The sequence below is a fragment of the Bos indicus x Bos taurus genome, chromosome X (assembly GCF_003369695.1).
Source record: "Bos indicus x Bos taurus breed Angus x Brahman F1 hybrid chromosome X, Bos_hybrid_MaternalHap_v2.0, whole genome shotgun sequence".
Lineage (NCBI taxonomy): Eukaryota > Metazoa > Chordata > Mammalia > Artiodactyla > Bovidae > Bos > Bos indicus x Bos taurus.
In genome coordinates, this window is record NC_040105.1 from 66,725,583 (window position 1) to 66,752,582 (window position 27,000).

Genomic DNA, 27,000 nt, shown 5'->3' on the forward strand with positions numbered 1-27,000 from the left:
TGTTGATAGTAGTCTCTTATGATCCTTTGTATTTCTCTGTTGTCTGTTGTGATCTCTCCAGTTTCATTTCTAATTTTATTGATTTGATTTTTCTCCCTTTGTTTCTTGATGAGTCTGGCTAATGGTTTGTCGGTTTTATTTATCCTTTCAAAGAACCAGCTTTTGGCTTTGTTGATTTTTGCTATGGTCTCTTTTGTTTCTTTTGCATTTATTTCTGCCCTAATTTTTAAGATTTCTTTCCTTCTACTAACCCTGGGGTTCTTCATTTCTTCCTTTTCTAGTTGCTTTAGGTGTAGAGTTAGGTTATTTATTTGACTTTTTTCTTGTTTCTTGAGGTATGCCTGTATTGCTATGAACTTTCCCCTTAGGACTGCTTTTAAAGTGTCCCATAGGTTTTGGGTTGTTGTGTTTTCATTTTCATTAGTTTCTATGCAAATTTTGATTTCTTTTTTGATTTCTTCTGTGATTTGTTGGTTATTCAGCAGCGTGTTGTTCAGCCTCCATTAGTTGGAATTTTTAATAGTTTTTCTCCTGTAATTGAGATCTAATCGTACTGCATTGTGGTCAGAAAAGATGCTTGGAATGATTTCTATTTTTTTGAATTTACCAAGGCTAGATTTATCAAGAGATGTGGCAACAATGAGTCTGCATTCCTGTAGGGCAGCACTTGGCTAGAGCCAAGTGACAGCTGCTCCCTTAGGTAGAGCATGCACTCTCAGTTGGCCAGGCCCCATCTGGCTTGCTCTACTCATTTATATAATCTGCTTGATCCTGCAGACATCTGAATTTGTGGCCTTCTGGACAACTGGAAGCAGTCATTGCCAGGCAGGGTGTAGGCACTTACTTGCTGAATGAGTAAATCTCCTACCCATTTTTTTTCTCTACCACTTCCTTAACAACCATGTTAAGAAATCCCAGTTATTGAGGAAAGTGATTGTCCCTTTGAAAAGTGAATTGAACATGGTAAACTCAGGGTACTCTAGGTTATACTGTGGTAACAAGCAACACCAATATTTCAGTGCCTTACAATGAAGGTTTATTATTTTCACACATACACAAACCTAGACACAAAATGAAAACATCCTCAGATTTTCAGATGCGTGGATAAGTACATGAGCATGCGGGTATCATGAATCAAAATAACCTCTGGCTGATGAACAGATGAACTCAGACAGAACCCTACTTAGAGACTGATGAGCTTAGATTGCAAAACCCTGTTTTCATAAGAGACATTATAAGACCCCAGGATCCAAGAGAGTAAAGGATGGAGGTAGAGGAATATCCACCCTCAGTCAAGGAATTGTCCCATATAATAAAAAGCACCTAAAACTTATAAAAGAGCCTAAACGCTTTTTTTTTTTTTTTAAATACAGTAAGAATTTTGGACATTAAGCATTTTGCAAATGCATAAATATACAGCATTCTAATGAGTTTCCCACTTCTGGGCTTCTAGTTCAAGAGGGAGATGCACCCCAGGTGACCAATAGGCAGAGAAATGGAGATGGCCGGCCTAGGTCAAAGAGAGGGGCTAGAAGGCTGAGGTCCTTTATCTTCATCAGGAGCTGTCAACACACAAAAAAAGGGTCAGGGCCAGGTCACATCCATTTGTCCTCCCAGCTCTCCCCTCTTTTTGTTCCACCCAGTCAAAGCTGTGTCACCTTGGACTATATTGCACAGAACTCCCTTGATTTGCCCATCTCAATTCTCGCTTCCTCCAATCCCTCCATCACAGCAGCCACATTTCTTTTTGTCAAGCCCAGGGTCTCCAAACATGCTCCTCTCTAGTTCAGACATTCCTTGGTCCCTCATCACCCACAGTTGCTGGCCAAACCTCTTAAGCCTGGCAGGCAGACCTCCGTGACTGGTAGCCTCTCCCCGCTCATCTCTTCCATCGCGTTCTAGCAGTTCCTCCAGGGTTGCCTGCTTCACTCACACTCCATATCACAGTCCATTTTGATCTGGTAGTGCCCAGCCTTCCCCCTCAGCCTTCCCAGGTGTCTAGCTCTCCTCCACCCTTCTTCTCCAGGCTCATCATTGAGATTCAGCCCCAAAACATGACCTGTGGAGGCATCCAGGCTCCACATCAAGACTGGAAGCTCCCTGAAGGCAGGAACTAGATCTTCTCTACCAGACACTTATCACCTATACACGTCCTCCCCAGATCACAGCAGACTGCAGGAGTCTGGGTAGAAAACTCTGGACTGGGAGTCAGGAGACCTGATTCTTCCACTTGATATGCTGCATGCCCTTGGTAAGTCCCTGCCATTCTCAGGGACTCAGTTTCCTTATTTCTTGACATCGGGGCAGTGAGCATTTGCTTTTGAGCACAATGCTCAACAAACGCTCAGTGATTCTCTGAACAACCATCTACTGCCACTTCGAGAGTCCGACTGAGGAGCTTGGCAGCCTGGGTCCAGAGAAGTTCAACCCCCCTTCCTCCCTCCAACTCTGACTTCCCAGTTAGCCCCTGCTTACCACAACAGCCTCCCATTTCCCAACTGTCCCCAACCCCTTGTTCTCCTTTCAAAGACCAGGCTACCTGGAGCAACGCAGGGCTGGGGCACAGAGATGGAGCCAGAAGGGGCCCAGGAAGATCTTTTCAGAGTCAGCAGAGCCTGGGCTGCTTCCAGTTTTTGCTGCCACTCTGAGGAGGCAGAAACCGAGGCCTGGTTGGAAGCTTCGGGAGCCTGAAAACAAAGGATGTGAGAGAATGGGAGCTGGGAACCCACACTCCCTCAATGCCCCTTCAGTCCCCAGCTACCCCGAGGCCTTCTGCTCTTCTCCTTCACTAAGCTTGGCCCCTGCCAGGGTTCTGGACCCCACAATCTCCCCAGACTCTGTGGCTGCAGTAGAAGGGGGTTAAGGGTGGCATGGGGCTGGAGGATCAGAGTTGAGTGTCTAGGAACAAGGAAAGGAGAGACCAGGGGATTTATCCCTTTGGCAGGCACATACTACCAGTGAGGAGGGGGCCGAGAGTTTACAATATCTGCATGTGGGAGTCTGAATGGCCATTAGGTGTTGTGGCTTAGACAAGTCGCTTCCCCTGCCTGGCCTGTCCTCTTTTCCATTTTTTTTTTTTTTTTTTCCTGTATCTTTCCAGAGACACTAATTCCTCTCAGCTTTTTTATTTTATTTTTTTAATTTTATTTTATTTTTAAACTTTACAATATTGTATTAGTTTTGCCAAATATCGAAATGAATCCGCCACAGGTATACCCGTGCTATGGGACATCAGAGGTGTCTGCATTTTAATCTGCGAGGCACCTGGAGAGACGTGCTTACTGTTCCTGTCCAGGGACTGGTTCTTGCCCCTATATTCCCCAATCCCCAAGGGGCTTGAAGGGCCAGCTTGACTCATCTCCAGGACACTTTCTCTGATGGTTATTAGACTCTGGCCTGGGCAAGATGGTGTCCCTCACCATTATGGCTCCCCTTCTCAGCAGAAGCTTCTCTCCCATCTGTTTGTTTCATGTGGAATAACAGCCTCCACTTGTCAAAGGCCTGTGATGTGGCAGGCCCTGTGCTAGTCCTCTTTGCAATGCTATGTTGCTGTTGTTGTTCAGTTGCTAAATCATGTCTGACTCTTTGTGACCCCGCGGACTGCAGCATGGCAGGCTTCCCTGTCCTTCACTATCTCCTCGAGTTTGCTCAAGCTTATGTCCACTGAGTCGGTGATGCCATCCAACCATCTCATCCTCTGTCACCCCCTTCTCCTGCCCTCAATCTTTCCCAGCATCAGGGTCTTTTCCAATGAGTCGGCAGTTCTCTATAGGTGTAGAATACTGTCCCCTCTCAGCACACTGGTAGGAAATAGAGGCTCGGATATGTAAAGTCACGTGTCCAAAGTCTCACAGATTGGGAATGGCAGAGCTGAGAGAGCCCCTAAGTCTGAGATGCCTGCTCCTCCTCCCCTTCCTCCACCTCGCCCCCCGCCCCCAGTTGCCCTGTACTGCCTCCATCTCCTCCTTCTAGCTCCAGAGCCTTAAGCAGAAGGTTTGGACACTCAGTAACACAATATACAAGTAGCCCCATGGTCTTTCTCACTCTACTCGCCTGCTGGGCAGGGCAGGGGATCTGTGCGACTCCCTCAAAAGAGAAATTGTTAGTTGCTTCTTCAAGGGTGCTGGAGTCCAGGACAGAGACAAAGAGTCCAGGACTTGACCGAGCAGCAGAGCGCCTTCGAAGATTGTCTGCAGGAACAGAGAGCACAGGTTGGAGCCAGGAACCAAGCCGGCCATGGAGAGGAGATGTGGGCATATTTTGGGGCAAGGATAGGAGCCCGGAATGCCAGAGCTGAGAAGACCTTCAAGACCACCTAGTCCTCTTCTTCATTTTGGGACTGAAGACTATGAGATCCATAGAGAAGTAGTTTTCCCTCAGGGTCATATGGCAAGTTGTAGTAGGGTTAGAGATGGTACCCAGGTCTTCAGGACACAGAAAGGGCTCTGAGCAGTGGCTGAGGTCAGAGCTTCCCACACTGGCCCCAGACTCCTCCTCGGGGATTGCACAGGGGTGAGCCTCGAGCTGAGGTGTGATGTTCTCCTTCCCAACTGTGAGACACTGGGGACACCTTAGGTGAGCCTTACCCTCTGGCCCCATCCCACTCTACCTCATCCCCAACCTGTCCCCCTCTAGACCCTTTTTGATTTCCCAGATCTCTCCTTCCCACCAACACTTGGTAGATAATACTGATGGCATTTTTATAGTTGGGGGAGCTAAGGCCTGAAGAGTAACTTTCCCAAGGAGGAAAGCCACATAGAAACTGGGTGGTAGGACTGCTGACAGAACTACTCATGCTCCCTACACCCGAAACGCCAACTCCCTCCCTGGCCAGAGACACTCACCGGGGACTCTTGCTTGAGTGCCCGACTTCTTGCCACGGCTGCGAGCTCTGGGAGAGGTAGTCCCACCCCTGATCCGTCCTCGAGTCGGGCGCCTCCTTAGGTGTGGCCCCTGGTCCGTCTTCAAGTCACGTTCAGCAGGCAAGATGCTGTCGTGTTCCCTAAAGTGGGAGGATTGTGGGTCTAAGGTCAGTCACCTTTAGAGGAGGCCTCCTCCCCTGCCCTTGTCAGATGCCATACTCACGAGGAGAGAACACATTTGTGACACTTGCAGGCCTGGAAGAGGCAGAGGTGCTCCTCGTCCTTGATTTGGTCAGTGATGCCATGGTTGTGGCAGCGGGCACAGCGACGTATAGATCCTCTGGGGCCAAGTTCAATGCCACGTGGGGCTCCGGTCTCAAGTCCAGGGGTGGAGTCGGGGAGGCAGGAGGGCATACCAGGCATTTCATTGGGATCCATGGTTCTAGGGCAAGGAGTGGAGGTCAGAGTGGCCACATGATCCCCTACCCGCTACGTACTTCCTCTGCCCCTGGAAAACCCCATCTGAGGTGGCTGGATTCTTCTCCATCCAGCTCACTGCTGAAATGAGATTGCACCCTCTCTTCTTGCTCATGTAGCCTCCTTCCCAGGAAGCCCCACTCACATATAGGCCAGTTCCAAGAAACTCTGGGCGTGGGTCCTGTATACTTCCAATCCAATTATTACTCCCCCCTGCTTACCTTCACTTCCCATGGACCCCCGACCCCTTCAGGCATACACATGCACTCTCGTGCCTCCTTCAACAAATACTACTTCCGTGTCTCATGTTTATCATCCTGTATTCTGCTATGCCCAACTATTATTCCTGGCATCCCTTTCCACAATTGTCTTCCTCGCCTCCTGCATTCATCCACTCCCTGCTCATGATTCTTATGTCCTGCACTCAATTCTATTATTGGTCTCATGTATGCCCTACATTCAATTTTCCTCTCATCTTCCATTCCAATTTTTTCTTGCACTCTATCAAAATCTTAATTGTTTTCGTGCTCCCTCTTTAAAGTGACACCCCGAAATCATATCATATCATGAAATCCTATACTCCTCCTGCATCTCAAGCCCTTCTTTCAATGATTACTTTCACTCATCCCCTCATCGACTTACCAAGTAGATGTTTGTTGAGCCCCCTATTGAACGCCAGACGCTGATCTAGTCAACAGCCAACTCCTCACTGCACTAATTGTTCTCTTGCAGCAGCACACCCTCTCTGCTTTCATGCAACCCGTGCATCCCCTCCTCAGCCTCCCAACAATCTTCCCAGCTCCTCTCCAACACCTTCAACAATTATGCTTGAGCACAGCTTCCCCTCCTGCCAAACCCAGAGTTCGCCACCTCCCTGCTCTCAGCTTACCCAACCATTCCCTGTCACCCCCACCTCAGAATCATGAGGTGGCGGGGGTGCGGGTGGGGGGACAGAAGCCCTGCCCCAGCGGCCAGAGGCCAGGGGTCAGGAGTCTGGAGCAAGCGATCATCTCACAGGACTTCAGCCAAGGAGAGATGCGGTGTGGGGTGTGGAGTGGGGGGAGGGGTGGGGCGGGGTGGGATCCGAGGTACCCTGCGGAGGTGGAGGAGAGAAGAGGGACTGGGGATCCAGAGCGGGAGGGAGGGAGGAAAGAAATGATGCAGAGAATGAGGGTCCTGTTCCTGATGCCAGTCTATGGTTACCCCAGCCCCCAGCAGGTCAGGATCAATCTATTGGGACAGGAGGCCCGAGGGAAGACCCAGCTCTCAGTCCCTTTCCCGCCCTTCCTTCAAAAGACAGTGAGCTTCCAGCTCTGCTTTTCACTTCCCACCGCTGTGGTCAGTGACCAATGAGCTTCAAGTTCGTCTGAAGGTCACGACAAAAGCCCTGCGCTCTCTTCAACTCCCTTGCACTTCTCCTCCTGCTGGGTGGCTTTACTGGGCCTGCCATTCGACTCCAGAACTGAAGTGGAGCTTTGTGCTCCCCAAACCTTGTTTCCCAAACTCTTTGCTTTTTGGATGTGAAATACTGTGTGCTAAGTTTCTTCAGTCATGTCCGACTCTTTTGAGAGCCTATGGACTATATAGCCCACCAGGCTCCTCTGTCCATGACGTTCTGCAGGCGAGAATACTGGAGTGGGTTGCCATTTCCTTCTGCATGGGATCTTCCCGATCCAGGCATCCAACCTATGTCCCTCTCTTTTTTTTTTTTTTTAATTTTATTTTATTTTTAAACTTTACAAACTGTATTAGTTTTGCCAAATATCAAATTGAATCCGCCACAGGTATACATGTGTTCCCCTTCCTGAACCCTCCTCCGTCCTCCCTCCCCATACCCTCCCTCTGGGTCGTCCCAGTGCATTAGCCCCAAGCATCCAGTATCGTGCATCGAACCTGGACTGGCAACTCGTTTCATACATGATATTATACATGTTTCAATGCCATTCTCCCAAATCTTCCCACCCTCTCCCTCTGCAACAGAGTCCATAAGACTGTTCTATACATCAGTGTCTCTTTTGCTGTCTCGTACACAGGGTTATTGTTAGCATCTTTCTAAATTCCATATATATGCGTTAGTATACTGTATTGGTGTTTTTCTTTCTGGCTTACTTCACTCTGTATAATAGGCTCCAGTTTCATCCACCTCATTAGAACTGATTCAAATGTATTCTTTTTAATGGCTGAGTAATACTCCATTGTGTATATGTACCACAGCTTTCTTATCCATTCATCTGCTGATGGACATCTAGGTTGCTTCCATGTCCTGGCTATTATAAACAGTGCTGCGATGAACATTGGGGTACACGTGTCTCTTTCCCTTCTGGTTTCCTCAGTGTGTATGCCCAGCAGTGGGATTGCTGGGTCATAAGGCAGTTCTATTTCCAGTTTTTTAAGGAATCTCCACACTGTTCTCCATAGTGGCTGTACTAGTTTGCATTCCCACCAACAGTGTAAGAGGGTTCCCTTTTCCCCACACCCTCTCCAGCATTTATTGCTTGTAGACTTTTGGATCGCAGCCATTCTGACTGGCGTGAAATGGTACCTCATAGTGGTTTTGATTTGCATTTCTCTGATAATGAGTGATGTTGAGCATCTTTTCATGTGTTTGTTAGCCCTCTGTATGTCTTCTTTGGAGAAATGTCTATTTAGTTCTTTGGCCCACTTTTTGATTGGGTCATTTATTTTTCTTGAGTTGAGCTGTAGGAGTTGCTTGTATATTTTTGAGATTAGTTGTTTGTCAGTTGCTTCATTTGCTATCATTTTCTCCCATTCTGAAGGCTGCCTTTTCACCTTGCTAATAGTTTCCTTTGTTGTGCAGAAGCTTTTAAGGTTAATTAGGTCCCATTTGCTTATTTTTGCTTTTATTTCCAATATTCTGGGAGGTGGGTCATAGAGGATCCTGCTGTGATGTATGTCGGAGAGTGTTTTGCCTATGTTCTCCTCTAGGAGTTTTATAGTTTCTGGTCTTACGTTGAGATCTTTAATCCATTTTGAGTTTATTTTTGTGTATGGTGTTAGAAAGTGTCCTAGTTTCATTCTTTTACAAGTCGTCGACCAGTTTTCCCAGCACCACTTGTTAAAGAGATTGTCTTTAATCCATTGTATATTCTTGCCTCCGTTGTCAAAGATAAGGTGTCCATATGTGCGTGGATTTATCTCTGGGCTTTCTATTTTGTTCCATTGATCAATATTTCTGTCTTTGTGCCAGTACCATACTGTCTTGATAACTGTGGCTTTGTAGTAGAGCCTGAAGTCAGGTAGGTTGATTCCTCCAGTTCCATTCTTCTTTCTCAAGATAGCTTTGGCTATTCGAGGTTTTTTGTATTTCCATACAAATTGTGAAATTATTTGTTCTAGCTCTGTGAAGAATACTGTTGGTAGCTTGACAGGGATTGCATTGAATCTATAAATTGCTTTGGGTAGTATACTCATTTTCACTATATTGATGCTTCCAATCCATGATCATGGTATATTTCTCCGTCTATTAGTGTCCGCTTTGATTTCTGTCACCAGTGTTTTATAGTTTTCTATATATAGATCTTTAGTTTCTTTAGGTAGATATATTCCTAAGTATTTTATTCTTTCCGTTGCAATGGTGAATGGAATTGTTTCCTTAATTTCTCTTTCTGTTTTCTCATTATTAGTGTATAGGAATGCAAGGGATTTCTGTGTGTTGATTTTATATCCTGCAACTTTACTATAATCATTGATTAGTTCTAGTAATTTTCTGGTGGAGTCTTTAAGGTTTTCTATGTAGAGGATCATGTTATCAGAGCAGAAATAAATGCAAAAGAAACAAAAGAGACCATAGCAAAAATCAACAAAGCCAAAAGCTGGTTCTTTGAAAGGATAAATAAAACTGACAAACCATTAGCCAGACTCATCAAGAAACAAAGGGAGAAAAATCAAATCAATACAATTAGAAATGAAACTGGAGAGATCACAACAGACAACACAGAAATACAAAGGATCATAAGAGACTACTATCAACAATTATATGCCAATAAAATGGACAACGTGGAAGAAATGGACAAATTCTTAGAAAAGTGCAACTTTCCAAAACTGGACCAGGAAGAAATAGAAAATCTTAACAGACCCATCACAAGCATGTGAATTGAAACTGTAATCAAAAATCTTCCAGCAAGCAAAAGCCCAGGTCCAGACGGCTTCACAGCTGAATTCTACCAAAAATTTAGAGAAGAGCTAACACCTATCCTGCTCAAACTCTTCCAGAAAATTGCAGAGGAAGGTAAACTTCCAAACTCATTCTATGAGGCCACCATCACCCTAATACCAAAACCTGACAAAGATCCCACAAAAAAAGAAAACTACAGGCCAATATCACTGATGAACATGGATGCAAAACTCCTTAGCAAAATTCTAGCAATCAGAATCCAACAACACATTAAAAAGATCATACACCATGACCAAGTGGGCTTTATCCCAGGGACGCAAGGATTCTTCAATATCCGCAAGTCAATCAATGTAATACACCACATTCACAAATTGAAAAATAAAAGCTATATGACTATCTCAATAGATGCAGAGAAAGCCTTTGACAAAATTCAACATCCATTTATGATAAAAACTCAACCTATTTCTCTTAAGTCTCCTGCATTGACAGGAGGATTTTTGCCACTAGTGCCACCTGGGAAGCCCTGTGAAATACTGTATATGCGAGCATTTTAAACAGGCATCCTTGGTATTCTGTAAATTACTTTTACAAAATTCAGCCTGTGTTTTTAAGATCCCTCCGTATTCCTATGTCAGTCAGTTCAGTTCAGTTCCGTTCAGTCACTCAGTCGTGTCCAACTCTTTGCGACCCCATGAATCGCAGCACACCAGGCCTCCCTGTCCGTCACCAACTCCCGGAGTTCACTCAGACTCACGTCCATCGAGTCAGTGATGCCATCTGTCGTCCCCTTCTCCTCCTGCCCCCAATCCCTCCCAGCATCAGTCTTTTCCAGTGAGTCAACTCTTCGCATGAGGTGGCCAAAGTACTGGAGTTTCAGCTTTAGCATCAGTCCTTCCAAAGAAATCCCAGGGCTGATCTCCTTCAGAATGGACTGGTTGGATCTCCTTGCAGTCCAAGGGACTCTCAAGAGTCTTCTCCAACACCACAGTTCAAAAGCATCAATTCCTATGTCAGGGATTCTCAATTCGAAATCCGATTTTGCAGCCCCAGGGAACAATGGGCAGTGTGTGGAGTCATTTTGGTCTTCATTTGTGTCTCTGAGTTCCCTGTTCTGTTCCACAGATAAGTCAATCTATTCCTGGGCCAGTACTACACTCTCTTAATTTTTATCTGTTAGTAAGACATCTTGATCTCTGGTGGGACAAGTCCTCACACCTTATTCATCATTTCCAGGCACATCTTTGCTATTCTTTGCCTTTTGTCCTTCCTAAACTCAAAAATGTAAATGTCAGGATCAGCATGTCGTGTTCCCTGAAAACTCATCTGCGGTAGATTTGGATTACATTTTCATTGAATCTGTGGATCAGTTAAGGGAGAATTGACTATCTTTATGATATTCAGCCTTCCTAGTCACCAACATGGAATGGCTCTCTATTTTTGTGGCTCTTCTTTAACGTTGGAATCCTTCAGCTTAGTGTTTATCTTTTTTACGTTCAGATTTTGTACCTCCTTTTTGTATTTATCCCTAGATACTCCCTGGTGGCTCAGACAGTAAAGAATCTGCCTGCAATGCGGGAGACCCAGGTTCATTCCCTGGGACGGGAAGATCTCCTGGAGAAGGAAATGGCAAACCACTCCAGGATTCTTGCCTGGAGAATCCCAAGGACAGAGAAGCCTGGTGGGCTACAGTCCATGGGGTCGCAAAGAGTCAGACGTGATCTGAGCGACTTGCACTTTCAAGATACTCTGGAACCATGTTGCTCTGGTGCTTGATATCTGTTCAAAATGACATTTTCTATCTCTTTCTAATTTATAGAAATCCATTTGACTTATATATATATATATATATATGATATATAAGATATATATATATCTCGATCTTAAAGTCAGCCACCATGCTAAACTCTGTGACATTTTATCATGTGTCTAGAGGTGGTCTGCAGTTTTCTGTGAATCTGTGAGTTTACAAGTTTCTTACTGGCTGGCTAGGACATCCACTACCAGGTCAAATGGAGATGGCAAAATTGGGCATCTTTGGGTTGTTCCTAATATTAAACAGAATGTTGCCAACATTTCCATATTAAAATGGGCTTTCTGTGTTTGTTTCATTGTTTACTTTCTTTCTTTTATTCTCTCTTCCTCCTTTTTCTGTCTTTCCTCCCTTCCTCCTTTATTTTTTCCTTCTCACTTTTGTTTCTTTTTCTTCCTCTCTCTCTCTCTCCCTCCTCTCTCTTTTTCTTTCCTTCTTTCCCTTTATCAGATTAAGGAGCATCCTTATATTTCTAGTTTAATAAGTTTGTCTTAAAAATCATGAATAGATAATTGGGTTTTAATTTGGGGGCCTCTATTGAAATGATCAGGGCTCTATTCATTTGGATCTGTTAATATAATGAGGATTATTTATAAGATTTCTTTCAAATTTTTTAGTGAAGTATATCTTATAATCAAGAAAGAATCAAAATCGTACATGTGCATCTTAGTGAGTTTTCAAAAATTAAACATACGCATTCAGTTAGCACCTGGAGCAGGCAGCAGAATATATTAGCAAGACCCAAACCTCTCTCATGCCCCCTTCCACCAGATTTGCTCTCCTAGGATAGACGTAGCTATACATCACAGTGTATCATCTTTTGTGTACACTGGTGAGTTCACTTTGCTAAAGTTTTGCCTGGAATTTGCCTGCCTTCTGTTCATGAGCAAGATTGACTTGATGTTTCTCTCCTCAGAGCATAATTGCTGGTTCCAGGGTCAAGGTTTTCTAGTCTCATAGACTAAGTGGAGCAACTTAGTTGCCCTCTTTGCTATCCTCTGGCAGTGTTCAGGTAAGATTAGTGTGATCTGTCTTGAAACTTTTCATTAAAACCTGACCACTAATCTAGGTTGACCACTAAGCTAGGAGGCCTGTTTTATTTGCTTAAAAAAATTTTACTGTGATGGGGAGAGGGGAGGAAAGGGTAGATGTATGGAAAGAGTAACGTGGAAACATACATTACCATATATAAAAGAGATAGCCAGCCAGAATTTGCTGTATGGCTCAGGACACTGAAATAGGGGCTCTGTATCAACCTAGAGGGGTGGAGTGGGGAGGGAGATGGGAGGGAGTTTCAAAAGGGACGGGATATATGTATACCTATGGCATATTCAAAAGCAGAGACACTACTTTCCCAACAAAGGTTCATCTAGTCAAGGCTATGGTTTTTCCTGTTGTCATGTATGGATGTGAGAATTGGACTGTGAAGAAGGCTGAGCGCTGAAGAATTGAGGCTTTTGAACTGTGGTGTTGGAGAAGACTCTTGAGAGTCCCTTGGACTGCAAGGAGATCCAACCAGTCCATTCTGAAGGAGATCAGCCCTGGGAGTTCTTTGGAAAGAATGATGCTAAAGCTGAAACTCCAGGACTTTGGCCACCTCATGTGAAGAGTTGACTCATTGGAAAAGACTGTGATGCTGGGAGGGATTGGGGGCAGGAGGAGAAGGGGACGACAGAGGATGAGATGGCTGGATGGCATCACCGACTCAAAGGATGTGAGTCTGAGTGAACTCCGGGAGTTGGTGAGGGACGGGGAGGCCCGGCGTGCTGCAATTCATGGGGTCGCAAAGAGTTGGACACGACTGAGTGACTGATCTGATCTGATCTGATGGCTGATTCATGTTGAGGTTTGACAGAAAACAGCAAAATTCTGGAAAGCAATTATCCCTCAATAAAAAATAAATACATTAAAAAATTATACTGTGGATGATTTCAAACATTTGCAAATAGAGCTTGTATACAAATTTTCAATCTCCAAGTTCATGACACTAGAGCTGTGGTCCTGGAATGGGAACTTGCGGCAGAATCACACAGAGAGCTTGTTAAAGCACAGATCGCTGAGCTCCATATCTATAGTCTCAGATTAAAAGTTCTGGAGTGGGACCCAGAGTTTCCTTTTCTGACAAGTTCCCTGGTGATGCAGGTGCTGTTGGGAGGGAACCACACTTTGAGAACCATTGTACGCGAGAGAACAGTGAAGGAACCTCCGATTATCCCATCACCCAACTGCAACCAGCAACAACTTATAGCCAAACTCGATTCGCATATATCTTCTCCTCTACCCCTCTCCCAGACTATTTTCAAGAAAGCATCAGAAATTTTCTTATTTTTATTGGGAAATATTTCAATTCATAACTCTAAAATATGAGCAATCCATTTTCCTCAGCTTTTTATTTTGAAAATGCATAAAGAGTAAGCATTCTTTTACCTAGATTCCTACTATCCCATTGCTTTCTCGCTCTCTTTTTCTTCTTTTTTGCTTAACCACGTAACAGTTCCAAACACTTCATCCAATTACTTCAGAACTTGTCTCCTAAGAACTAGGATGCTCTCCCGTCTGACCACAGTACTGCTATCATGTCGAAGGAATTTAACAATGAGGTGATAGTGTCATCTGAGTCCATATAGAGTCCATAGTCAAATTTCCCCAATTGTCCCAATAATATCCTTTTGAGGATCCACAGTTCAATCAAGGATCACACACTGCACTCCGTTGTCATGTCTCTTTAGTATCCTGCAGTCCCAAACAGTCCCTCAACTCCAATCTTCCACTGCAATGACATTTTCATGTCATGGCGCCTAGGCTCGTTTGCTTGTAAAGTGTCCACAGTATGCATTTGCCTGATATTTTCCTCTTGTTTAGATTTATGTCTTCAGATTTAATATTCTTGGCAAGTATATTAAATAGGTCATGAGCCTCACATCTGTAGGCCCCCAAGTTCAGTGTGTCTAGCTGTCATTGCTACAGTTGGCATTACTGAGTCTGATCACTTATTTAAGGGGTTGTTGTAGAGATCATTTCACGGTAAAGGTACCTTTTTGATTTGATTTGATTTGATTTTTTAACTTTACAATATTGTATTGGTTTTGCCGTATATGTAAGCAGTCTGTGGCATGATATTCTGATACCATGTGGGTAGTCTGTTCTCGAAAAACATTCTCACCTCTTGGCCTTAGCTTTTATTCAGTGCTCTGGGTCTGGTTTGATTATTGCTTTGGTGGTTGGAAACATGGCTATACTCTATTTCTGTTTTCTAGAAATTCCTGTCTACTTTTAATTAGTGGGCATTTTGCTGTAAAGTTGAGCACCTCAGCCTCCAACCCCTTCCATTGTTGTTGTTGCTGCGGTTGCTGTGTTTGCAACAACAAAATAAAGAGGAAAAGCGATTTATTTGCTGTGTTCAAAGAAATATGAAGAAAACAAAGTGAACAATACGAAGAGAAATGTAAGCAAATATAAGACGAATTCAAAAAGAATTTCCTCTAACAGTCCAAAGAGAATGACAAGATCTGTTGCCTGAAATCGGAAGTAACTGTTCAGCAACAACTAGAAACAGTTTTTAACAATTATTAAGAGAACCTGGGTTATAAATTTGGCCGCTATAAAGTAGCTTGGATCCTGGGCGCAAGCACACACTTATGCACTCACTCTCTCTCACACACACAGACATTTTAAATGGAGATATAGTAAAATATAAAGAAATAAGTAAATAGGGCTTCCCCAATGGCTCAGCAGGTAAACAATCCACCTGCAATGCAGGCGACACTGGAGACACGAGTTCAATCTCCAGGTTGGGAAGATCCCGTGGAGAAGGAAATGGCAACCACTCCAATATTCTTGCCTGAAAAATCCCATGGACAGAGGAGCCCGGTGGGCTACAGTCCAATGTGTCGCAGAGAGTCAGACATGGCTGAGTGACTAAGCACAGCACATAGAAAACAAATAAAAATAAATGCATTTTATTACAGTTACAGAACGTATGTTAGAGAATTGCAGGACCATATACATCATTTTACTAAAAGCCTAAGATCTGCAACTAAGCCCATATAATACAGGACCTTTCCAACAACGTGAAAGAGCAATTGATTCAAACCAGGAAAGCATTTCAAACACCTTACTTTTCAAATACCTTCTTCTCATGAGTCATGCTGCATGAAACCTTGGCCAATTAATATTTTAGGTACATTTTTCTCTCCAAGGACTTTGCAATCTGCAAAGATATGATTATAGCCTAAAAATTTTGAACTTGTGGAGTAGATGTCAGGCAATTATTTCTATCACTTAGAAAAGAATTTGAGCTAATTACAAAACAATGTTACCTCAAATAGTTTCTGTATGAAGGACATCAATCCAGCTGTTATGTCAGAAATTTACTTTACAGTATTGTGACGGGTTTTGTCATACATCAATATGAATCAGCCATAGGTGTGTCCCCTCCATCCTGAACACCCTTCCCACCTCTGTCCCCCGCCACATCCCCCCACCCCCACCTCATCCCTCTAGGTTGTCACAGAACAGTGGCTTTGGGTGCCCTGCTTCATGCATCAAGCTTGCACTGGTTTATCTATTTTACACGTGGTTTCTAAAATAGACTATTTCACGAACATAGTCACTGAAGTCATTCAGTAAATGCAGTGAATCACTGCGGTTTAGTTTGTCAGACTCGCTGGAGGTTTGTAAGTTTTATTGATCTTTTCAAAAACTGAGATTTTTGTTTCCTTGATTTTCTCTGTTGTTTTTCTGTTTTCAATTCCATTGATTACTGGGGTCATCTTCTGTATCCCCTGCCTTCTGTTTGCTTTGGATTTATTTTGCTGCTGCTTCTAGTTTCCTGAGGTGAGAACTTAGATTATTGACTTGGTGCGTTTCCCTTTCCATAATGTAAGCCTTTACTGGTGTAAATTTCCCTTCCAGCAATGCTTTAGCTTCATCCCACAAATTTGGGTATGGTTTGTAATCATCTCCATTTAGTTCAAGCCATCTCTTAATGTGCTGGGAAACTTTTCTTTAGCCCACGGATTGAGCGGCCTCCTTACTACTGAGTGGTGGTGAAAGTATTGAAATCATCCCAGCAGGGATGGGGAGGATTGCCATCTTACTGCCAAGTGGAGGTATAATTCCAGAATCTCCATGTGTTTGATTTCCAGGGACCTGGTGAAGAGGGGAAGGTGGCTCCTGTTCCCGCCAGTAAAACGTGGAATTCTAGATACCCTGCTAGATGTTCGCTGGCTTGGCGGGGTGGAAGCGGGGGAGGGGTGGCGGGGGCGGGGAGGAGGGGCGGCGAGGGGGCGGGCAGGCCACAATCCTTTTTTTTTTTTTTTTCCTTTCCATACGGCTTGGCTGGAGTAGAGCAGTCATGCAGAAAACCTTTTCTGTCTTGTCATTCTTGATCCTTACATTAGAGAGAGCAGACTTTTCTTTCTGTTTCAGCTGGGTTTCATTGCTGCTGCTGCTGTTGTTGTCACTGTTGTTTTGTCTCCACCTTTCGGCATTTCTCTCAGTAGCCGGCTTCTTCAGCTCCAAGCCTGGGATACATGATGCAGAAAGAAAACCCAGGGAACTCACCACCGTGTCCTTTCTCAGGTTCTGAGATCCGTAGTTGATCCACCTTCTCCTCCCCACATTGCAGAGCCTTATGTTTATTTTATATATGGCAACCAGGGTTTTAAGTGGTACTTGGTGGGAAGAATAGGAAACGTTCATCCACTCTGTCTTCCCAGAAGCAGAGTTGTCCATATGAACTTAAATATAAATTTTGACTTTTAGCTCATATTCAAGTTTAAAATTCAATCTAAATTCAAAACGTGAGTCTGAGTGAACTCTGGGAGTTGGTGATGGACAGGGAGGCCTGGCGTGCTGTGATTCATGGGATTGCAAAGAGTCAGACACGAATGAGTGACTGATCTGATCTGATCAATTTAAATTAATTAATTTTAGTTCAGCTTAAAATAACAGTTTTTAAAATTAAAATTAAATATAGTTTTTGAATTTAACATACCCATCTTTGATTAAAAATTATAAATGCAAGAAACCAGCAGTTCTATCTAATAATCTATTTGAAAATATGCACACACACACACACACACGCACACACAAAATCCATGTGGCTTGAAAAGATAGAAAATAACATTCAGAATATTCCCAGATAAATCAGGAATAATTAAAATGGTTTCATCATAGGTAAAATCTAAATTTTGGGTTAGAACGATCCTTTCATGGGGAAAGTTTTCAGTCCCTAATTTTGGGTATTTTTCCAAATGTCTAAGGTATATCTACTTTGTTGAGTTAATACTCAGAAACATATTATTCATCTTTAAAATAAAAATGATTTTTTCTGTGCATGTGTGCTAAGTCACAGGGATGGGGGAGCCTGGTGGGCTGCCGTCTATGAGGTCGCACAGAGTCAGACACGACTGAAGCGACTTAGCAGCAGCAGCAGCAGTGCTAAGTCACTTCAGTCGCGTCTGCCTCTTTGTGACCCTATAGACTTGTGGCTCACCAGGCTCCTTTGTCCATGGGATTCTCCAGGCAAGAATACTGCAGTGGGTTGCCACGCCTTCCACAGGGGATCTTCTCCACCTGGGGATCGAACCCATGTCTCTAATGTGTCCTGCATTGGCAGGCAGGTTCTTTACCACTAATACCATCTGGGAAGCCCAGCTATTCCCGTAAAGGTTGCTAACGTGACAATCAAGAAATCCAGTAAATGTGGCAAATTGGTCACTCGGTAAACTCACTAATTTTAGTGAAAGTGAAAGTCTCTAGGTCTTGTCGAACTCTGCAACCCCATGGACTATACAGTCCATGGAATTCTCTAGGCCCGAATACTGGAGTGGGTAGCCTTTCCCTTCTCCAGGGAATCTTCCCAACCCAGGGATCGAACCCAGGTCTCCTGCATTGCAGGCAGATTCTTCACCAGCTGAGCCACAAGGGAAGCTCAGCTTTGAATGCTGACAGCCTGCAATCATGGTGAAAACCGGCAGCCTGGCAGCCACCAGAGGGAGCAGAAATGGGACAGGCCTCCTGCAGAGCCTTGTTCCCAGATAAGGTTCCCAGGTCATTATTTGTCCTGTCTGGTAGTTCCCTAGAAGACTCACTTGGGTGGCTTTCTCTGACAGACCTTACCCAGTTTGAAATCCTTTTCCCTGATGGCATTTGGCAAGAACACCTAGAGGCACAAACTGAATGCAACAATACATTAAAGGGATCATACTTAGTAATACTTAGAAAATACTTAGTAGTCTACAGAAAACAAAATCATCTCTCAGATCTGATATGCATTTAACCTGGTTACAGGATAGAAACTCAACGGGAAAAAGTCCTCTCTATTTCAGCATACCAGGAACAAATGATTGGAGATGGAAGAAACTTAAATATCACTTACAATAGCACTGAAATAAATGAAATACCTATTAAGAAGCTTAATGTAGTATTGCGAGACTCATATACAGGTATCTATTAAATATTGCTAAGAAAAATTAAAGAAGATGCAAATTAAATGGAGATACACTGTGTTTTCGGAGAAGGCGATGGCACCGCACTCCAGTACTCTTGCCTGGAAAATCCCATGGACGGAGGAGCCTGGTAGGCTGCAGTCCATGGGGTCGCTAAGAGTCGGACTCGACTGAGCGACTTCACTTTCACTTTTCACTTTCATGCACTGGAGAAGGAAATGGCAACCCACTCCAGTGTTCTTGCCTGGAGAATCCCAGGGACGGGGGAGTCTGGTGGGCTGCCGTCTCTGGGGTTGCACAGAGTTGGACACGACTGAAGTGACTTAGCAGCAGCAGCAGCAGCAGCAGCATACTATGTTTGTGGATCAGAAGACTCCAGAAGGTTTAAGATGTCAGGTCTCTAGTAATTCATCTATCGATTTGTCATAATCATAATTAGAATGAAAAGTTATTTCTAAAACTTATATGGAAATGCAAAGGACGTAGAATAGCTAAAGCCATTTGGAAAAGAACAAAGATGGAGGACTTACGGTACCAAATTCCCTGACTTAATGTGAACCTATAGTAGTCGTGACAGTGTGGTATTACCATAAAACTAGATGTATGGATCAGTGGATAAAATAGAAAGCCCAGAAACAGATGTACACAAAAATATGGTCAGTTGATTTGTGACAAAAGGTGCTAAGATAATTAAATTAACTGATAATTAACTAATAGAGCTGGAGAAAGGGAATCTCTGTATGGAAACCACCAATAAACGTCAATACCTCTCACTGCATGCAAAAGCCCTCAAAATAAATAATAGAGCTAAGTGTAAGTTGTGAACCTACAAGAAAATAATGGGAGAAAACCTTTGTGCCATGAGGTTAGGCAAAGATATCTTAGGTAGAACTTTCATTCAAAAACTGAATAATAAAGGATAAATAATCAATGGACCATCATGAAAGTTGCTGCTGCTGCGTCACTTCAGTCGTGTCCGACTCTGTGTGACCCCATAGACGGCATCCCACCAGGCTCCCCCATCCCTGGGACTCTTCAGGCAAGAACACTGGAGTGGGTTGCCATTTCCTTCTCCAATGCGTCTAAGAGAAAAGTGAAAGTGAAGTCGTTCAGTCATGTCCGACCCTCAGCGACCCCATGGACTGCAGCCTTCCAGGCTCCTCCATCCATGGGATTTTCCAGGCAGGAGTACTGGAGTGGGGTGCCATTGCCTTCTCCATCATGAAAGTTAACAATACTCAAAATCTTTTGCTTCTCAAAATCCAGGGCTCTGTATCTCTGTGTGGCACCACTTTTTACCCCTATACTTAAGTGGCATGACTGACTTTCTTCTGAAACCCTAGAAGAGAAACCCGAGTCTACTTATTTTCAGTTGCAAAATCTGCACTTTATTGTCTCAGGCGACTGCTTGCATAGCTCTCCCCATTCTCTATTTCCTGGCCAACTTCTTTCTTCACTCATTTCAGGCATGCCTTCTCTGGGAAATCTCTAAGACTCCATTCCAACTCTCAAGGCTGGTGGCTGCCCCTCCTCCATCTTCTCATAGCCATCTCCCTGTATTGTTATCATCCTGGGTTTCTTGCTTTTTTGTTTCTTTTTTTTTTTTGACTTCTGTCCCACTGAATGACTTGAAGCAGTAACAGAACCTCATCCATTTTATAACCTCAGACCATGACCTGCGGTAGGCTCCTGAAGACAATCAATCAGTCCTGTATCCTCACATGTATATAAAAGATGTCTTCCTAAGCAACACCATTATTTCAAAAACCAGATAAAGACTCTTAGGCCACCTACGTCCTCTTTTCCTTCCAGTTACTGTTTGCAGGGGGCTCCCTTGAAGTCAGTGGAGCACAGCCTCATAGTTCTAGGTGATAAACAGGGGCCACAACTAGGCAGCTTCTCTTAAAATCCAAGTATCAACGATGGAATCTCATATAACATAGGACTAGGTAACAAGGAGCACTCACCTCAGTTGTTCTGCTTTCAGCTTAGTCCAGGCCAGGCCCTTCCCCTTCCCCTCTGTCCCTCACATTTTCCAAGACCTCCCCCCACCCACCAGGCCCCAAATCGCCTGTCCACTACCCACTAGATGCTGACTGTCTCACAGACATGGCATCTCACATAACCCGCACCCCGGCCCCTGCCACCCGAGAGGAAAAACTCCGGTCTTGATTGGGACTGTGGATGCCATCACCAAGTTTACCCTCCTTTCTTTGATAACCCATTTGGACCCATATACCTCCCTGGGGCTTTTAGGTACACAATCCTATGACTCTAAATGTGGGGAGGGTCCACATACACACCCCTGTCTATCACATCCCCACCAAATGACAACTCACCATCTGCTTTCTTTCTTCAGCACTCAGAAACCTGGCTTGAGCCTGCTGGGAGGTTCAGTGGAAAGAAGAAAAAGAGAGACAGAGAGAAGGGAAGGGTGGGAGTAAGACACACAACAACAGCAGGGACGTCACATACCAGAAATGTATCCACTGCTTGAGCACATTGCACCGGGTTGCAGGAGGGAGGAAAGACAGGGCGGGGCCAGAGGGGCTGGAAGGATGTGGAGGAGCCAGCTCCTCAGCCTCTTTGCACACAGCAGAGTCAAGAGCTTAGCTGGTCTCTTCAAAGAAGTCCTGTTGGTCACTACACACACATCACACCTTCCTAGAAGCAGGCCCTTCCTTCCACCTCCTGACCTGGCAAGTCTGCTTTCCCCTTGGTGTCATGGAATGTCAGCCCCTGGGGCTGGGATGTGGTCTGTAGAGGTCACGGTTGTATCCCCAGCATCTGGAACAGTGTTGCAGTGCACATACTACTTGTTGAATGAGGTAGTGAATATCAGGGAAGGCACGGAGATTAGGATGAGGCCGCTCTCTCTCGCCCTCTCTGTCTCTCTGTCTCTTTTCCTGCAGAACACGAAGATCCAGCTTAAAGACACTGAGGAATTTGTGGTTTCATCTGACACTATGTAGAACCCATCCAGTGGCACAAGCTTGCTCAGGGAGCCTTCTGGTCCCCAAGGGTGTCGGAGGAGCCAGTTCTAGAGAGCCCTGGCCTGTTTCACCCAGTCCTTCAGGTGAGAGGCTCAGAGTCAGCCTCTGCCTCTCTCGCTGCTCACAGCCAAGCCAACATGCTTCCCCTTCCTGCTTGACCTAGAGAGCCCCAGGCCAAGCCTGCCTTCCCCCAGGGTTCCCAAAGGTTCAACTGTCACTCTGCTTTCCTTTCTAGGGGAGGATATCAGACACTGGGAAGCTGAGACCTCAGGACCCACAGACACAGACTCATGAACAGTGACCAAGCTCCCTCTGCTGCCACCCATCCCTACTTTCCCCAGTTTCTCGGTCACTGGGCCTGAAATAAATACTGGCACATTGGACTGTTTTCACTTCACCTTTACAACTATGAAGCTTTCAACACTGACTCCAGCCTCAGGTGGACTGGGGAATGTCAGTGGTGGAGGTGGGGTGGTGAAGGGTGGGAGATAGCATCTCACTTTGCCCTTTAAGGCTGTACTAGCTCCTTCTTGGGGCAGTGCCACTGGCTCCTCGGTCATGGTTGCAATAGACTTCAGCCAATAAAGAGTGAATTTTCCACAGCAGAGAGCTCTGACCCTCATGGGGAAGGACTAAGCCAGGAATAAGAAAGGAATAACATCTCTCTTCTCTTGACACCACAGGGAGTCTTCATGTCTGAGAACAACTGCGCAGTGGTTATATGGAAGGGGATGGGGGAGGTACCCTTAAAAAAAATCTCTAGATCCAAAGAAAAACTCTTAGCCCCACATACATAGAGTCAACTCCCAAGCACACCCACTCCACCACAAGACAGCCCTTCCAACAGGCAACTTCGTCCCTAACTGCAGATTATTCATTTTCATATGATGAGGGTTTTTTTTTTTTTTTTTGCCTTCGTAAGGTGACCTTGATATGTATTGCAACATAATATCAGTAGGGCAAGTCTGTCCCAGGGGTTGGAACCTATTTGTTCCTTTTAACCCAACAACACATGAAGGCCCTGTTAGGTGTTGCAACACCAAAGATTACCAGGCAGCAGATAAACATATAGGAAGAGCTCTTCAATATCAAAGAGGATAACTGGCACACGCCAAACATTCTTTTCTCTTAACTCACGTAGTCCACTATTCAAGGCCAGAGTGGGAAAAAAGTGCTTGAACAGCACCTGCTACGTGAAGGAATTGTCCTTTAGTTGTTTAGAGTCCCAATGCCTTTGAGAATTAACGAATCCCAGGTGGTATAAGGCTCTGGTCAGTTCAGTACAGTTCAGTCACTCAGTCGTGTCTGACTCTTTGTGACCCCATGAATAGCAGCACGCCAGGCCTCCCTGTCCATCACCAACTCCCAGAGTTCACTCAGACTCACATCCATCGAGTCAGTGATGCCATCCAGCCATCTCATCCTCTGTCGTCCCCTTCTCCTCCTGCCCCCAATCCCTCCCAGCATCAGAGTCTTTTCCAATGAGTCAACTCTTCGCAGGAGGTGGCCAAAGTACTGGAGTTTCAGCTTTAGCATCATTCTTTCCAAAGAACTCCCAGGGCTGATCTCCCTCAGATTGGACTGGTTGGATCTCCTTGCAGTCCAAGGGACTCTCAAGAGTCTTCTCCAACACCACAGTTCAAAAGCATCAATTCTTCAGCGCTCACCTTTCTTTACAGTCCAACTCTCACATCCATACATGACCACAGGAAAAACCATAGCCTTGACTAGACGAACCTTTGTTGGCAAAGTAATGTCTCTGCTTTTCAATATGCTATCTAGGTTGGTCATAACTTTCCTTCCAAGGAGTAAGTGTCTTTTAATTTCATGGCTACAGTCACCATCTGCAGAGATTTTGGAGCCCCAAAAAATAAAGTCTGACACTGTTTCCATGGTTTCCCCATCTATTTCCCATGAAGTGATGGGACCGGATGCCATGATCTTAGTTTTCTGAATGTTGAGCTTTAAGCCAACTTTTTCACTCTCCGCTTTCACTTTCATCAAGAGGCTTTTGAGTTCCTCTTTACTTTCTGCCATAAGGGTGGTGTCATCTGCATATCTGAGGTTATTGATATTTCTCCTGGCAATCTTGATTCCAGCTTGTGTTTCTCCCAGTCCAGCGTTTCTCATGATGTACTCTGCATATAAGTTAAATAAACAGCGTGACAATATACAGCCTTGACGTACTCCTTTTCCTATTTGGAACCAGTCTGTTGTTCCATGTCCAGTTCTAACTGTTGCTTCCTGATCTGCATACAGGTTTCTCAAGAGGCAGGTCAGGTGGTCTGGTATTCCCATCTCTTTCAGAATTTTCCACAGTTTATTGTGATCCACACAGTCAAAGGCTTTGGCATAGTCCGTAAAGCAGAAATAGATGTTTTTCTGGAACTCTCTTGCTTTTTCCATGATCCAGCGGATGTTGGCAATTTGATCTCTGGTTCCTCTGCCTTTTCTAAAACCAGCTTGAGCATCAGGAAGTTCACGGTTCACATATTACTGAAGCCTGGCTTGGAGAATTTTGAGCATTACTTTACTAGCATGTGAGATCAAAAGTAGCAAGTCAAGAAACACCTGGAGTAACAGGCAAAGTTGGCCTTGGAATATGGAATGAAGCAGGGCAAAGACTAATAGAGTTTTGCCAAGAAAATGCACTGGCCATAACAAACACCCTCTTCCAACAACACAAGAGAAGACTCTACAGATGGACATCACCAGATGGTCAACACTGAAATCAGATTGATTATATTCTTTGCAGCCAAAGATGGAGAAGCTCTATACAGTCAACAAAAACAAGACCAGGAGCTGACTGTGGCTCAGACCATGAACTCCTTATTGCCAAATTCAGACTAAAATTGAAGAAAGTAGGGAAAACCACTAGATCATTCAGGTATGACCTAAATCATATCCCTTATGATTATAGAGTGGAAGTGAGAAATAGATTTAAGGGTCTAGATCTGATAGATTAGAGTGCCTGATGAACTATGGAATGAGGTTCGTGACATTCTACAGGAGACAGGGATCAAGACCATCCCCATGGAAAAGAAATGCAAAAAAGCAAAATGGCTGTCTGGGGAGGCCTTACAAATAGCTGTGAAAAGAAGAGAAGTGAAAAGCAAAGGAGAAAAAGGAAGATATAAGCATCGGAATGCAGAGTTCCAAAGAATAGCAAAAAGAGATAAGAAAGCCTTCCTCAGCGATCAATGCAAAGAAATAGAGGAAAACAACTAATGGGAAAGATCTCTTCAAGAAAATTAAAGATACCAAGGGAATATTTCATGCAAAGATGGGCTCGATAAAGGACAGAAATGGTATGGACCTAAGAGAAGCAGAAGATATTAAGAAGAGGTGGCAAGAATACACAGAAGAACTGTACAAAAAAGATCTTCACGACCCAGATAATCACGATAGTGTGATCACTGACCTAGAGCCAGACATCCTGGAAGGTGAAGTCAAGTGGGCCTTAGAAAGCATCAGTATGAACAAAGCTAGTGGAGGTGATGGAATTCCAGTTGAGCTATTTCAAATCCTGGAGGATGATGCTGTGAAAATGCTGCACTCAATATGTCAGCAAATTTTGCAAACTCAGCAGTGGCTGCAGGACTGGAAAAGGTCAGTTTTCATTCCAATCCCAAAGAAAGGCAATCCCAAAGAAAAGCCTCTGGTAGGAAACAACATTTGGGAGTCTGATAGATAGCTGTTGTATAGCCCTTTCCCTACATCCCTGGGGAGGGGGGGTGGGCAGCCAAGATGGAACCCACAGGTATAGAATAATGGTGTGATTGGTTTGCTTTACGTCTAGTAGCTCAGCAGCTATTCCTGGTGGCCTAGGATCCACCCCTTTCCCCACATGGCTCTGTTCTCCTGGGCTGTGCCATAACTCATGGGGGTGCTCAGTTCCATATCACTACTTCTCCCAAAGGAGCTGAGATCTCATATCCTGAGGCTCTATCCTGTCCAAAAGATGTGAGAAGCTCCAGCTCCCAGGGGCTGGGGAGCCTGCTGGGCTTTTGCTCCTTTGTAGCTGCTGTTACTTCTCACGTCAGTCACTGGACACCACTGAGGCTTACAGTGTGTGTCTGTGTCCGTGTCCGTGTGTGTGTTTGTGTATGTGTGTGTGTTTAAGCTGTGAATATTTGTGGAAACAAGGAATTATATGGTGAAGTCTAGTGGATAAACATGGGGCAGGGCTCAGCAGCCCCACTTGAACCCCAAGCAACAGAGATGAGATTTTATATAGCAGGACACGGCACCAAGGAGTCCTCACCTCTCTTCCTCACCCTTGGCACAACCGCACCCTGGCTGGGTTTCTCAAATCTGACCCTAACATTTTCCAAGCCCTCTAGGCCCAGAGCCATCTGCCGCCTACTGGCCAGACACCGACTGACACCCATATACCACACTATATACACCATCTCCTGAAAGGAACACCTCTGCTGTTGATTTACCTCAGGCTGCCGTCACCCCTCTCAGCCCCTCTTGGCTTTGATGCACCATGTGGCCCTACCTGCCTCCCACTTTGTACAGGCCTTTGGACTCTGCAGCCTCACAGCAGGAGATCGTTTCCTCTGCTGGCCCCAGACTCAGGCCGTTGCCCATATGCCTCCCCATTAGCATCCCAGTTTTCCTACCTGGGAGGACCATAATCTCTCTTGCAAGTCCTTGGGCAAGTCCTTCCTCCCGTTTGGGCTTGGCACTTAAAGAAATGTTTGCCTGGATTTTCACTAAGTCATGTTCTCCTAGCTGTGTGCATCCTTAAGACTTCTGGTTGGTCCTTCTCTGTTTGTGGAGGGCTCAGAATCAACTGGAAAGCATCAAACACAACTCTTCCTCCTGTCAGCCATGACTAGGAATGAGTGAACTTGTGCATCTCAAGAGGGGCCCTGGTACCCCTTGAACAGTCAGATGAACCATCAGAACACACAGGACAATTGCGTGGAGGAAGTGGACAGACAGGTCAGCATTAGGGAGTGGTGTGGGTCATCAGTTTTCAATCTTTATTTCTGAAACATGACTGAGCTCAAGTTCTGAGCTCTCCTCCTTTGCTTTCATCCCTCTGACCCCCAAATGCGTCATGACACAATCCCTGAACTGTAGGGATAGCTCAGGTAGGTGAAGAAAGTGGGCAGTTCCTCAAGAGACAGTGTGGGGTCAGCAGGACCTCCTGGCTCTTATGGTGAACAGATGACCATTGGAGCCTATGAGTGAGCACGAGATCAAGCATGGTTTCTTTGAGTTTTTTCTTTTTCTTCTTTTTTCTACCCGTCCACCC

At 44.8% G+C, this 27,000-nt stretch overlaps 1 protein-coding gene across 1 annotated transcript; it reads right to left on the bottom strand.

The window, feature by feature from the left end:
* Positions 1–1,019: 1,019 nt before the first annotated feature.
* On the bottom strand, positions 1,020–21,162 carry LOC113886742 (doublesex- and mab-3-related transcription factor C2-like). Its single transcript, XM_027533159.1, has 6 exons — positions 21,078–21,162; positions 5,086–5,304; positions 4,845–5,002; positions 4,054–4,190; positions 2,540–2,687; positions 1,020–1,562 (listed from the first exon to the last, which is right to left on the bottom strand). The coding sequence occupies exons 2-6, from the start codon at positions 5,298–5,300 to the stop codon at positions 1,516–1,518; spliced, it is 705 nt and encodes a 234-aa protein (XP_027388960.1). The 5' UTR covers positions 5,301–5,304; positions 21,078–21,162; the 3' UTR covers positions 1,020–1,515.
* Between the last annotated feature and the right edge of the window lie 5,838 nt (positions 21,163–27,000).

Excerpts from the sequence above, each read along its gene's own strand:
- LOC113886742 (XM_027533159.1), bottom strand. The coding sequence starts at position 5,300 with ATGGATCCCAATGAAATGCCTGGTATGCCCTCCTGCCTCCCCGACTCC. Across the intron at positions 2,688-4,053 it reads TCCCCTGCCCTGCCCAGCAG|GCTCCCGAAGCTTCCAACCA; the intron begins GCGAGTAGAGTG and ends CTTTGTTTTCAG. Across the intron at positions 1,563-2,539 it reads CCAGCCCTGCGTTGCTCCAG|CTCCTGATGAAGATAAAGGA; the intron begins GTAGCCTGGTCT and ends GTGTGTTGACAG.